This window comes from Hibiscus syriacus, unplaced genomic scaffold (assembly GCF_006381635.1).
Source record: "Hibiscus syriacus cultivar Baekdansim isolate YM2019G1 unplaced genomic scaffold, ASM638163v2 tig00109925_pilon, whole genome shotgun sequence".
NCBI classification, from domain to species: Eukaryota; Viridiplantae; Streptophyta; class Magnoliopsida; order Malvales; family Malvaceae; genus Hibiscus; species Hibiscus syriacus.
This window is the reverse complement of record NW_024062531.1, coordinates 216,572-230,843: the sequence shown is the minus strand read 5'-3', so window position 1 is coordinate 230,843 and position 14,272 is coordinate 216,572. Positions and strand designations below refer to the sequence as shown.

Genomic DNA, 14,272 nt, shown 5'->3' with positions numbered 1-14,272 from the left:
AGAATAGGGGCCTCTTGAACGATTGGAGGGGACTCTTGAGGGATGACCGGTGAGTCGGGCTTCTTCTTGCGGAGTCTTCGCACCATTGGGGTGAACGGAGACGTAATAGCACGTCCACGCCGTCTGATGCGTGAACTCCGTCGTGCAAGGAAAACCCGACGTAAAGCATCCACCTTATCGGGCCGCTAAAAAAATTAATACATAAATCAGTAAATAAACAGACATGATATTAAACAAAGACAAATATGTTTCAAACTAGCATTGTATTCACCCAAATCATTATTCTATCATAGTTCACAAAATGCTCAGATAACATTCCAGAAGTAAGCACTTATATAAACATTTAAAAGGACAACATATATAAACATTCCAGAAGAAGAATAGTTTACTTTCGCAACACGAAACTTAAAATCGCAACGCGAAATGACTATCGCAACGTGGAAATGGCTATCGCAATGCGAAATGAAAATCGCAACGACAAAATCGCAACGCGAAATGAAATCGCAACGACAAAATTGCAACGCGAAACACAAATCGCATTGCGATTTTCATTTCGCGTTGCGATTTTGTCGTTGCGATTTCATTTCGCGTTGCGATTTTGTCGTTGCGATTTTCATTTCGCATTGCGATAGCCATTTCCGCGTTGCGATAGTCATTTCGTGTTGCGAAAGTAAACTATTCTTCTTCTGCAAATTGAAACTTGAATGGATTGCATTACTTCAACCAAAAGACAAAAACAAAACCAAAAACAAATACTAACAAAAACAGATTGGCAGCAACCGAATGAATTACGAGTATGAAAAATCTTAAACTTACCTCGTTGCGTAGAGTATGAACCTCATTCTGCAACGATGATACCATCTCATGTAGAGCGGCTACCTCACCGCGTAATGTAGATACCTCAACACGCCATGCACCATCGTCTTTGCGTAAAGTACCGACCTCCTCACGCAAGGCATTGACCTCATCACGTAACTCCCCTAACTCATCCCGTTGAGGTGGAGGTGGAGAACAGGGAGATAAACATCGTGGCATCTTTGTCGGTCGCCTATCTTGCAGTGATGGTGGAGAAGAGGCTCGATGATGTGACAAAATAGGTGATGGCTGTCGTTGTGGAGGTGTATAGCCGGGTCGATCAGATGATGGCTCTGGGTGGGGTGATAGCTCTGGGCGAGGTGATAGCTCCCGAAGTGGAGGCTGCTCATCAACCGTTCCATCAAAAAAACGCTTACTAGCTTGCCACCAATCAGTGGCAAGCTCAGCTTCCGTGGATGTCAGCCTCTGTAGAGGAGTGTTGGCCTCCTAATAATATAAAAGCTCAAACAAAGTTAAATGTGTACTAGTAATAACTTGTTTATAAACATATGGTAGTATTTATGTTAACTTGCATTATTTATTGTCGTATACCGTAGTAAATCTTCCCATTGCAAGGTTCGTTTCCTCTTCCAGGAAATAGCCCTGGGAATATTATTTGAAGTTTTTATTGCATATGTCTTCATGGCGGGAAAGGCCTCAAATATCCAAATCTACAAACAATATAATAACAAACATTAGTAATTGTTAAATAATTACTTATAATTTTGGAAACATTATATAAAAATTCTTACCTTAAAGGCCCAAATAAAGCCTGTCAAAGTGTATTTGGAACCATCGCCATGCAAACTTTTTCGATCATCCAAGGCAGACGATAACTTATTCCATGTAGCTTTCCATAAATACGAGCCCCACGGAAACAGGTTCCACGCATTTAGGTCTTCTACCAATTTGATTAGATCATTTGGAATAGGTTGTCTGGCCTCTCTGCCTAAAAAGCCGGCATGCAAAAGAATTAGAAGGCATACTCGGACAACGTCGACGTCATCCATCCGAGTAAAACCATCTTTATTATTCAAAAATCTTGTCAAGTCTTCTACGTGTAGACTCGGCCTCTCCAGCTCAGGAAAAACCCGGGATAGCCATGATGGGCGGGTAATGTGTCTAGTGTACCGACCTACATCATCGTGTCCGAAGCGTAGACCGGTGATTAAGCAAAACTCCTCCCGCCCAAAACACGTATACGCCGGTGGAAAATCAAACCATATCTCTTCATCACGACGTTGTATAGTCTCTGGTATATCTCTAGTCATGGTTTGAAGAAACAGGTGTGTCAACATCGCATCTCCACCGGGATGTTGTACTTTCAGCCATGGCCCGAAGCATGTATCCTCAAACATTTTTCTTTGTGCAGGTGAAAGCTTCGACGCAATTGTTTTGGCCAGGCTGACTTTATTTCTCAAGGTCAATTGAGCCGAATAAAAGTTCTACAAAAACAATAAACATACTAAATTAGATATACCAAAAACTACACTGTGAAGATATACCAAAAACAATAATAAACATAAATAGTAGTAGTTTATTCTTCAAACTTAAATATGCAACACTGTGAAGTAATCGCAACACGAAAATGACTATTGCAACGAGAGAATCGCAACGCGAAACTAAAATCGCGTTGCGATTTGCATTTCGCGTTGCGATTCTTGGTTGATTTAATAAGCAATCTAAGTGAAATGGTTAATCTATTATTGAAATTACCAGTAAACTTATCATCAATTTCAATATGAAAAACCTAATAATAATGCAAAAATTTCAAAAAGAAAATAATTAAAAAAACTAACCCTCGTTGGTTGATTTGGTTGATTTTCCATTTCTGATTGTGAGGGTGGCTCTGAGAGATTTAGATAGACGGATTTCGCCGGAGATGGGACGGATTTCGTCGGAGATGGGTGAGAGAGTGAGAGATGGAGATGGGACTGAGTTGTGATTTTAGGTTTTAGGTTATGAGTTGCGATTACGGGATATACTGTGGACAGTTCAGTGTTCCAATATATTAATATTCATGTTTGGAATTTAAAAATAAAATACTTGGCCAGGATACTAATGGCGCTTTGAAAATCGCATTGCGATTATGTAAATCGCGTTGCGAAAGTCAGTATCGCGTTGCAAAAGTAAGTATCTCGTTGCGATTTTGTATTATCGCATTGCGATAGTAAGTATCGCATTGCGATTTTCCCAATTCGCGTTGCGATTTACTTATTCGCATTGCGATTTTCCCAATTCGCGTTGCGATTTACTTATTCGCATTGCGAATTGGGAAAATCGCAACGATACTGTAGACCATCGCAACGCGATTTTCAACTATCGCATTGCGAAAATGCAACGCGAATTTGCGATAATGGAGATCGCGTTGCGAATTAGCGATCGCAATGCGATTTTGTTGGTCATTTTGGCAAATCCGGAAAAAGTTGGTTAAAATCGTATATTATATGGGATTTTTGGTCACTGAGGTTATTTTCTCTTTATTTTATCAATATTAAGTCATGTAGAAACCCACTTATATCTTATTAATTTTTTTATATTTTTCATTTGATTAGGTTTTTTTATTACCGCTTTTAACTACTCATCTCCTCTATTGTATGTTATATTCCTTCCATGTTTTGTTGTCTATCATCATAACCAATCATCGATCAATCGAGTTCACCCACCATTGCTTCATTCTCAAATCTACACTCACCTTCATTCCTTCACCGTTAAACCTGGATAATTATCCATCAATACCATCACCTCTAATACTTTTGACCCCTCATTCCACAAACCAAAAACAATAAATGTAATCACCGTTTTTTGGGGATATATTATTATTATTATTAATACACAACCAAGACTTATTTACAAACAATCCAACAACTCGAGCTCAAACCAAATTACAAACCCAACCCAAACTCTAACCTAGATAACCCTAACCGTAAGCCCCTTTCATGTCGCCATCGATCACCTTAGCCTGTCTGAATCTCCTATTTCACCAAACAAAAAAAATCAATCAATCATAATAATAAAAAAATCTCAAACAAATCCAATCAACCTACACCAACTCCCACCAACCGACCATACCTTTTCCAACAACTCTCACTAGCCGGCAATGCATCTGCCACTTTTGCCTCAACAAACCAGCCACCATGGATTTAAAACCACATGCAATAATAAAAAAAAAGAGATGGGAGAAAAAAGGGGAGAGTTCGAACAAAAAAAACAAAAATAGAGAATAAAAAAGTTTACCGTCGACGGTAACATATCTAGTCTTTAGACGACAGATCCCAGCGGTGAGGTTAAGAGGAGCAACATATGTTGAAATCGGCCCAATCTAACGATGGACAGCGGAGATCGGAGCATTGGAAGCTGAGAGGTTCTCGACTTATTTCATGGACCTGGGGGCTGATTCTCGTGAAACTAAGGGTAGGTCTGTGACCACCGCAAAGAGGGGAGTCGGGTTGAAAATTTTGGGCCCGAACGGCCACCAGAGATGACGGCGATGCGACGGCCGGTGAGACATCTCGTCGGGTTCTACAGAGACAAGAGAGTATGGAGAGGGAGAGAAAGAAAGGAAAGAAGAAAGAAAAGAAAAAGTGAAAAAAGAGGAAAAAGGGGTTATATAGCTCGATCAAAACTACGTTGTTTTAAGGGTTAGGGCTTCTGATATCATCGCTTGGTCAGCAATTTCAATTTAATTTATTTTATTTTAAAATTAATGTCCTCATTTCGTTATTTCCATTTTTATGTTTTAAAATGACGTGAGATTTTCGTTAATTGTTCGACTAACCTATGAAAAACCTCTAAAAATCTGGAGTGTTATTCTAAGGGTTATTCGAATAGAAATTATATTTTATCATTTATTATTTATTTTTCATGTTACGTGGTTCTTTCATTTGTTTTGCACATTACATTTATTATAGTTGCATTCATGATCATGCATTTGATTACTTGTTTCCCACAATATTACAAGGCAATGTTGTATTTCATAATGAGTTAGCGAAATTACGTCCAACATAATTGGATTTTTAATTTTTGTTAATTCACGTAGCAAGAGGACATATTTTTTTAAATAAAATCGAGTGAATTAAATCTTTCATCGAGTCAAATATTTTAAAAATGAATTCACTCGGTCTAAAAAATCATAGAAATGAAAAGGATCGTAATTTAAATTTCGAGTTCAAATTTGTAAAATTTCATCATTTCCGACTACATATAATCGAGAGATACCAATGTTGGTTGCTCTGGGGTGTTTATCCTTCCCCACGCTTAACCGACTCCCGAATCTTTAAAAATAAATTTCTGGTTAAACGCAGACCAAATTTCATCTTTAAATGATTTTTCTAAAATTCGTTTAAAAAACGTTTTCTGGGTATTTGACCTACCTAACCAAAAGGTTGATGACAACTCCAATCTTTTCTAAATTAATTCAATTTTAAAAATCGATATTCCTCGAAATTCGTGTCATACATCTATTTTTTACGTTTCGAACGAAAAACGGTGACGACAATAACCATCCATAACAACAAAAGAACAATAAAAACAACCAAAAAAAAATCCATTTTTTACTTTGGTGGGTCATCAACAATCGAAGCTTCCATTTGAATATTTCAATATTGGGAAGGTGTACCCGGAGACTAGGAACAACATCTCTTTCTTTGAGTTTCATTTAAAAATAGAAGAAAAAAATCGAATAGTAAAAATTTAAAGCACTCAACATTAAACATTTAAAAGGACGAAACAAAAAAAAAATCTTAATGATCCAATTTTGGAGTGAATTTATTTTTTTTTATAAAAATCTAAAATGATATTTGTTGTACAAACTGCATGTAATCACATTATTTGTGATTAAACAATTGAATGACAAGAAAATATTGCATTTCTCAAAGATACTATACTTCATTATTATCATTATTATTGTTACTATTATGTCTCAGTGACCTATAAAGATATAATCAGGAAGGCAACAAAGAAGATTGAGAATTATTGTGATCTTCAACATCAGTTTAGGTGTGGCAATTGAATGCCATGCAACCAAATGCCAATCAGCAACCAGATTGAAATGTAAGAGCAGGTGGAAGTACCAGCAACATCTAAATGCAAACGAAACTGCGTTGTAAACTACAATCCCAATTATATGATAGCAGTGGAAAAAAACCAAAATCTCATAAAATCTTTCCCCTTTTGTTCTATTTCGCAATCCCTCTTCATATTCATGTATCTAGAGATGGGCGACGTATTATATGTTCCGCGTGCTCCGATTTTCCATTGATCGGAACCAAACTCTCAACATAAGCAATAAGGCAATGGCACATTGCATCCGGATAAGCTTTAACCCCAAGTTTCTTAACCTCTCGAGTGTATGGTTCAAACAGGAGCAGCTCATGATCCGATCCTCCAATGAACATTTCACCATTTTTCCAGAACCCCATAGGCTCTTCCACTCCAGGGATAGATTCAACACTCAACTGCTTTGTCCAACCTCCATCCATAGCCCATAAATCAAATGATTTCTCAGTTCCAAACCTCGGGTATACAACAACACCCAGTGATCCATTCAACTCCAGTAGTTCAAGCTTGTAATTTGTTAAAGCCCCATCAAGTTCTGGTAAAGGTGAAGTCGAAAACTTCTCACTCACCATGTCGAATGAAAGAATAAGGTTATCTCTATGATACTCCATCATTGCTTCCCAAGAACAAACTCCATCTACGCAGTTATTGCCCAAGTAATTACTGAATGGACAAGCATTAGGAACCGATGCAACTTCCTTCCAGGAATCGGTTTTGAGTGAATACAACTCCACTTGGGACCGATACACAGGTGAAGAATCGGATTCTTCATCAATATAAACAAGAGTAACAAACTGAATGATCTTGTAGTCATCGGTTTCAGAATCATACCCGAAACCAACACACTTAAAGCCAGTGTAACCTGGAAAAGGAGGGCGTCGGGCTGAAGATTGGGGAAGGATTTTAAACTCCCTGGTTGATGGGTTCCAAAGGGCAGCCTTACCATCACCATGATCATATAAACACAACAATCCATTACAAGGACCATAAACCTGAGGACAATCGACACCGTTCTCAAAAAAGGGTAATCGAATGTCATGTTTTACTAAAGACTTCTCATCTTTTCCGGTCGAGAGGTGAGTGAAATAAGGGATGACACTATTACAGCGTTGGAAGAGGAGATTAAAGTTGCTGCTTTCAAGGCTGTTATGATAATGTTTGGAAGTGAAATGAAGGGTTCGAAAAGAAGACCACCAAGACTTACAGACGCAGTTGAAGCGAGCGAGGGATTTTACCGGGAGCTTCAAGAGGACTTCCATTGCCAAAGCTTCTGGTACTTGGAATCTGCTTTTGGTCCGCCCCTGCATCTTTCTGCCCTTTTCCCTTTTCTTCTCGTCTCTGATCAATGCTTTTATCTGTGAATGATTCACTTGACTACTTAACAGGTGAAACCAGAACTCTTGCTGAAGTCGTTAGCGTGAACAAGGAAAGGATAACAAATGCTAAAATCAAGGAGAATGTTGCTTTTCAAATTTCAGTTGGATAAACTTTGGAAAGTCAAAATCTATGGGATCATAAAGGGTCATTGTGGATCACTTTTCTTTTCTTTTTATAAGGAAATAAAGGATCTCATTAAAAACCTTCGTTGGTATTTTTATCAACACAAATCGAGAATCGATATCAGATCGTGAATGAAGGAAAAGAATACCCAAACATTTTATTTAATTCAAGGCTCGAAACATTCTTCCTACATGGTAGCAAAAACCTTAGCCTAATCAAATAGTACAATCACCACACGCTACCTCTAATAACACCTAAACAGTGAATCCTGTTGGATAAATGAGTGAATTAACTGATGAATTTAATAATTATGTTAAATTCATCATATTCTAAATTAAAATATATTTATTCTTTCGATTTGAATATTAGCAGGAAATTTTTTTTTTGAATATTTAAAATTAAAAATATGTTTGTTATCTATTTAATTTTGAATATTGAAATATAATTATATTCTTTTAAATATTTAAATTAAAAGATATTATTATCTCTTCAAGTTTGAATATTAAAAGGTATCTATATCTTTTGAATATCTCAGGTTAAAAGATACTATTATTTATTTAAATTTGAATATTAAAAGATATCTATCTATTTAAATTTTAATATTAAAATATATATATTTTGAGAAATCACTTTTGAGCCCTCTATTTAAGGTTAAACACATCTCCAAATAAAAAATAAAAAACTTCAAACACCTTAAAAATTCAAACACATCTTAGAATTGAAGAACTTCAAATTAATTGAATATTCTTTTTTTCACTTTCTCTATTTTTCTGGTGATAGGCAAAGACAATAGATAGTTCGTGAATTTTATAGTTGTGCTATTGTAGCTGATTAACTAGTTGTATATTGAAAAATAGAAGACCAAAGATCTCAATTACTAAAGAGTGATATAAAATCTATCTTAAGGAAATTGTGTAGCGACATGCCTCAACTTGTTTCCGATATATAGATCACTTAAAAAAAATATTTCTATATATTTTATTTTATCTTTTAGTAAGTTTAACTTTTTTATTTTTACAGATTTAATTGTCTCTAATGGTTAATTTTTATAACAAATCTCACCTAATAATTTGTTAATTTGTCAACCCAAACATTGTACAGGAAAACGCTAGCAGTAACAACCATCTGAAACTCTTGACCAAGAAATCCCAGCAGCACAATCAAACCGGAAGAGGTATAGGCTATTCAAGACACATCTTATGTGTAACCGGAATGAGAACCTGGTTTTAACCAACCAAAAAAGGGTCGTTGAAGTAGGCTCCTTAGCAAGGGCATCTGCTTCTATATTACACACCCTAAGAATGAGCCTTATCGAAATACAAGCGCGAAAAGATTTTGACGATATTTCCTACACCAAATTTCTGGAAATAATGGGTGATGTAGAGGGGTTAAGGACCCGACCCACAGCATGATGGCAATCACATTCAAGAATTAATTTATACCTTTTAGCCAAAGGAGACTTTACAAAGACCTCAATCACATGATCAATAGCAAGAGTCACAGCCAAAGTTGGGGATCCAGCACCAAATGGAATCGGAAAGGACCGAAGATGCCTACCTACGTCTTCTCATAGCAGTCCCCCAATGCCACCAGATTTCACATTGCTGTTCAAAGCCCCATCAACGTTGAATATAAGACAACCGGCAGGGAGAAGGCACCAAGGAAGATTTATCAGACGCCCTTTTTCTTAGTACACAACCACCCTCCACCATAGGATTACAAATGATATCATCCAACGAAGCAGAGGAATCCAGGACTTTTGCTTTGAACCACCGACCGATTAGGTGTTTTACCAGAAAATTAATTTGGATGGAGTCAAACGTTTTCTCCCTGAATATTATCTCATTTCTAAAATCTAGATCGTCCAAATTATAGCAAAAGGTATGAGATCCCATATCATATCCCGAATCGTGAAGAGCCATCCCAAGAAGTATGCCATGAAGTCAACACTACAAGGGGATCCTGATTAAACACTGTTGAACCATCTCGAAATGCATAATAATAATTCTAGATCTTCCACAACTCATAACAAGAGAAAAAGGTGTTCCACCGTTTCTGGAACCAGAAGGCAAAAACGGCAAGAATTATCTGAATTCAGAATAACCCCTCTTCTCACTAACTCGGTTTTGACCGGTACCTGCCGATGAAGAACCATCCATACGAATGCCTCGACTTTAATCGGAGCAATACCAAGCCAGACTATTCTTTTCCAATTAAAGTCCGAATGAGAACCTAAATTTACTAGAAGAGCCATTGGTTTGACAGATTCAACATTTACTTTTAACTTTTAATTTTCATGTAATTTCATTATTATTTTCTAATAAAATAAAAACGAACATATCAACGAATTCAATAAATGAATATGAATGCACATAGTCCCATACTGCACCGTAATTCACTGTTAAACAACTGTTGAACTGGAAAATATCATCTCCACTATCTTATGATGAATGTTGCCATTAGTCACAAGAACCCCACCTGCAGGGTATATGATTCTCCGTTTATCTCAATCGGCTGCAAGATCAAGTTCACTTCCTTCCCAATCTGTCACCTGAATTAACAATGTCAATTCATGGCACTATGTTAGCAAATTCAGAAGACGGTGATGCAAGATACAGGGAACTGGACAAAAACAAGATTTAACCAAGAATAAGGTAGGCTAGGACAAATGAAAGACATGGTCTGTAAACAAAACAAGGATATCAAACTCAAAGCCTTTTTATCAGTAAACGATGCCGTTTTTTTCTGTCCTATAAAGATTATACCCTATGGGTGTATCAAATGTACCTTTCCTCCAGCTTCATGTACACATATCATACCAGAAGCATGATCCCAAACCTATAATGTAAAAGAAAAGGTAAGTTAACTATTGCTACTGAATTTCTGTGTTCAATTTACTATAAACAAAGATTATACCTTGGCCACTGTTTCATATCGAAGAATGAAAACAGATGTCCAACCTGAAGCCATCATTAAGTACTTGCATAAACTGCATACAAGCAGAGATGTACATCATGCACACATCGTCAACATATAAATCATAAATGTTAAAAGTCTCACTCATGAAAAGAACAAATTGAAAAAAAAAACAAAAAGAGCATTGTGCTTTAGATACCATGCAATTCAGTGAAAGCTCCATGGAGAAAACATACGAGTAGAAAAACATTAAGATAGAAAGCCAACAAACCTTCCGCAACATCTAGGTATAAGACAAATTCCCTTATCCCCAATATCATCATCGTTGTTGATTGTTGCTTTGTAGAAAACTGATAGTGGCAATGACTCCCATGGTTGACTTTCTGGAGTGCAGAAGTGGGCTTTCTGTACCAAGCCACAACCATCAACAAAGCATCTGGTCCAATCAGACGAAATTTTTGAGCTATCAAGCATACACCTTAACCTCTTTGTCCAAGTTCCACAGCCAACATGAGCAGCCATAATGATCCCCAATCCAGAACTATTTGGGTAACCTTGGACATTATTGGTGGACCTGTAGGAAGTATCTACGACCCAGTTAGGGCAGCCCATGACACCTAACAAGATCTTTCCTTCAACTACAAGAGATAAACCTACCTGAAAATTCAGAATATGCCCTCAGCCCAACAGGTGACAGCCAGATTGTGTTAAATGGCAGCAAAAACCACTAAAAAGCTCAACTCATTCACTTAACAACAAGAACAAGGCTTACACATAGGGATGGGCATGGGACCCGAACCCGACGGGTTCCGACCCGACCCGACCTGATCGGGTCGGTTTTTTTTTAAAAAAAAATCGGGTTCGGGTTTATGGTGAAAAATATCCGACCCAACCTGACCCGAAAATATATATAATTTTACCTTATATATTTAGGAATAATTACAATAATACCCCTCTATATATATTATTTTTTTCTATTAAGTCACTGTTTTTATTGAATAAAAATAATAATTATTATTATTTCGGGTCGGGTTTTTAAATTATATATCGGGTCGGGTTTGAGTCGGGTGAGAACTTGTTTTGGTCGGGTCGGGTCTCGAGTGGATGACTCCTTGTTCTCGGATCAGGTGGACCAAACACCCGACCCATGCCCATCCCTACTTACACATTTGCAATCACAAAAAAAAAAAAAAAACTATTAAAAGTCGTTTCTATTGCTTGGGTGGGTGGGAGAGAAAAAAACCAGAAATGTAAAATTTGACTTAAGATTCAACTTGTATGTATAGAACTATATCTTTTAGAATTTTTAAGCATACACTAAAAAGCCATACACTACCATATGTTTCATCTGAATGTAATGCATCATTCATGCGTAACAGAATATTGTTAATTATCTTGAATCCTGTCCAATCTCAGTAAAATTTGTCAAGTAAATTCAGGCCAAGAAGTCAATAACAATACGACAGTATTTTCCCCAGAGCTAGACGGAATAAGTTTACAATGTGTTCCATGGCATTAAGAGAATATTTCAAAAGAAAATTTTTATTGAACAGAAACATACATACCACATATAATGCCTTGCTTCCTTTTACAAACCCTCTTGTGCCATCAATTGGATCCAGTATCTGCATAAGGTTTGGGGACATAACCATGTCAAAAAGTGCATATCCAGTACCTGGAAAATCTTATTTTTAAACAACAAAAGTCAAAACTGTAGTTTACGGACAAGCTTATGTAGATAGCCAAGGCATTACCCAATAAGTGGCGGGTTTTGTTCCAAAGGCATTCTTTACCCCTCTATCAATCGCTTCCAGCACATCAGCATGTGAAATGATTTCTCCTTGAAGCTCGTTTTATCACATACTGCACTTACTATAGGATCCACCAGATTTTTGGAACGTATATAACCCGAGTCCTCTTCTGCCACCAATGGAATTGAAGGGAACAATCTGCCCAACTCTAAGGTGAAAAGGAAAGAATCAACACAGGCATACTTTCAATTATCTAATCAGATGAACTTTATTACATTGTTAATCCAACAATAAACACCATTTTATTTTTCAATTGTCTTGGATGTCTTGCTAAATCATATATATTTTTCTGAAAATTAGAATGAAAACGGAAAGGCTAACTCTAAAGGTGAATGCCACAATAGAGAAAGCTGATCACAATATGCCAAATTCAATTCCAAAAGTAAAGTGAAATATGTTCAATAAAGCAAAATTAACGGGGGAAAAAGAACCTAAACTAACAAGAGCTTGAACTCCAAAATCTGCCACTGTGACTGGAGTTTGGTCATTCTTTTCCAGAATCCCTCCTTTATCAGAGAACAGAGACCTTTGCACCTGCAATCACAAAAATATATAACTCAAATATAATAAATAAATAAAAACGATTAAAGAAATGAATTAGAACACGCTGCAAACGATTGAATCAAACAATGGAAAAAGAATATGAATCGAGATATTCAAATTTTAAACTCACATCGATGCAAAGACTACAAGCTCTCTCCACGACCTCCACCGCCGCTTCAATTTCTTTGCGATACTTAGCTTTCTCGCTAGGTATCGCAAAGAAAGACTCGAGCTGACATATTTTGCGAAATGGAGAAAATAAATAAATACTATCAGTCAACTAAAGAAGTAAATAAATTAAAACTTCCAAGAGAAAGCGAGAGACCTAACTGCGAAGAACCGTCTGCGGAGAGGCGGCGGGGAAGGGCGGCGGGGGAAGAATCGGACGGCGGGAGAAGATCGGAGGAGATGAAGATCCATGGAGGGAATCGTGGTGGTTATTGAAGTGAGAATTAATGGCGGGGAAATTGTGATTAGGTGGTGAGTATTGAGTGGAAGGGAGATTTCAGTGGCTGTTGCTGAGGTGTACACAAAGACATGGCACACGTGTGGGGCATTGGGCGGCGTGGGCTTGAAATGGACATTGTGATATTGGACTGGGCTGCTGGATTTTCTCCCGTTTGGAGCTTCTCCTGATTTAAAATCATCGGCCTCGTATAATGTCCTAATCTTGTATATATATGGCTTAATTAACAAATAAGTAACCTTTTTATTTTAGAACCTAAAGCTTTTTAGATTTCTAACCGAAAAGTTTCGATACCTCCAAAAATAAATTTTATAATATTAATTAACAAGATGGAATTCACAAGAAGTGAAATTATATTAATTTTTATAAATAAATAAGAAAATAAAAATGATGGGTGCTTAAAATTCAAAATAAAAACTTAATTCAAAAATGAATTATGGTTCATTAAATTAGTTTAATTTATTAGCATTGAATTATAAGGTTTAGGCTTCTGATAATCGTCTTGGAAATCATATTTATGTAGATACTGAGCCTAAACAAGTTCCGGAACATTTGGGAAGTAAGATCAATCGAGTGAAAGACAAAGAAATCTAGGTGAGTGAATATGCATAGCATGATTAGAGTAGTATATTCAGTTCTAGACTTGTGATAAGTCTAGATTTAATACCTTGATACATGATTCATTTTATATTATGAAACATGATCAGAGTATTATAACATATGCATTATGTGACATGTTTTAAATGAATATGCATGAAAAGTTACATGAGTCATGTGATAAAGGTAAGTGCATTTCTATATGTGATCTGTGTGAATACATGTCTGAGTGAATATGCCTTGTATGTATTACATGTATGTGATTTATATGAATATAAATGGATAAAATATAAGATAAATGAAAAGATATGAACTATATATGTTAGGTGATATATGTGACTACGTGATAATATGATATAATTTATGAGATACTAAACTAATGAAATATGTGAAAAAGGAGGTATGAGTTATGTGATGAGTATCTATGTGTTCATATGTTCATGAGAAGATATGAGAACAAGATATAAGCAATGTGACATGTGATATTAGATAGGTGATAAGAAGTTATGAGACTCCAAGTGAGTTT

At 36.5% G+C, this 14,272-nt stretch overlaps 1 protein-coding gene and 1 pseudogene across 1 annotated transcript; both read right to left on the bottom strand.

The window, feature by feature from the left end:
• Positions 1 to 6,056: 6,056 nt before the first annotated feature.
• LOC120210521 (putative F-box protein At1g32420) lies at positions 6,057 to 7,220 on the bottom strand. The gene has a single exon (XM_039209238.1). It carries the CDS (start codon positions 7,218 to 7,220, stop codon positions 6,057 to 6,059), a length of 1,164 nt encoding a protein of 387 aa, XP_039065169.1.
• LOC120210554 lies at positions 6,768 to 13,168 on the bottom strand (annotated as a pseudogene).
• Positions 13,169 to 14,272: the final 1,104 nt, after the last annotated feature.

Bases quoted from the DNA above. Each gene is read 5' to 3' on its own strand.
- LOC120210521 (XM_039209238.1), bottom strand. From the start codon at position 7,220: ATGCAGGGGCGGACCAAAAGCAGATTCCAAGTACCAGAAGCTTTGGCA.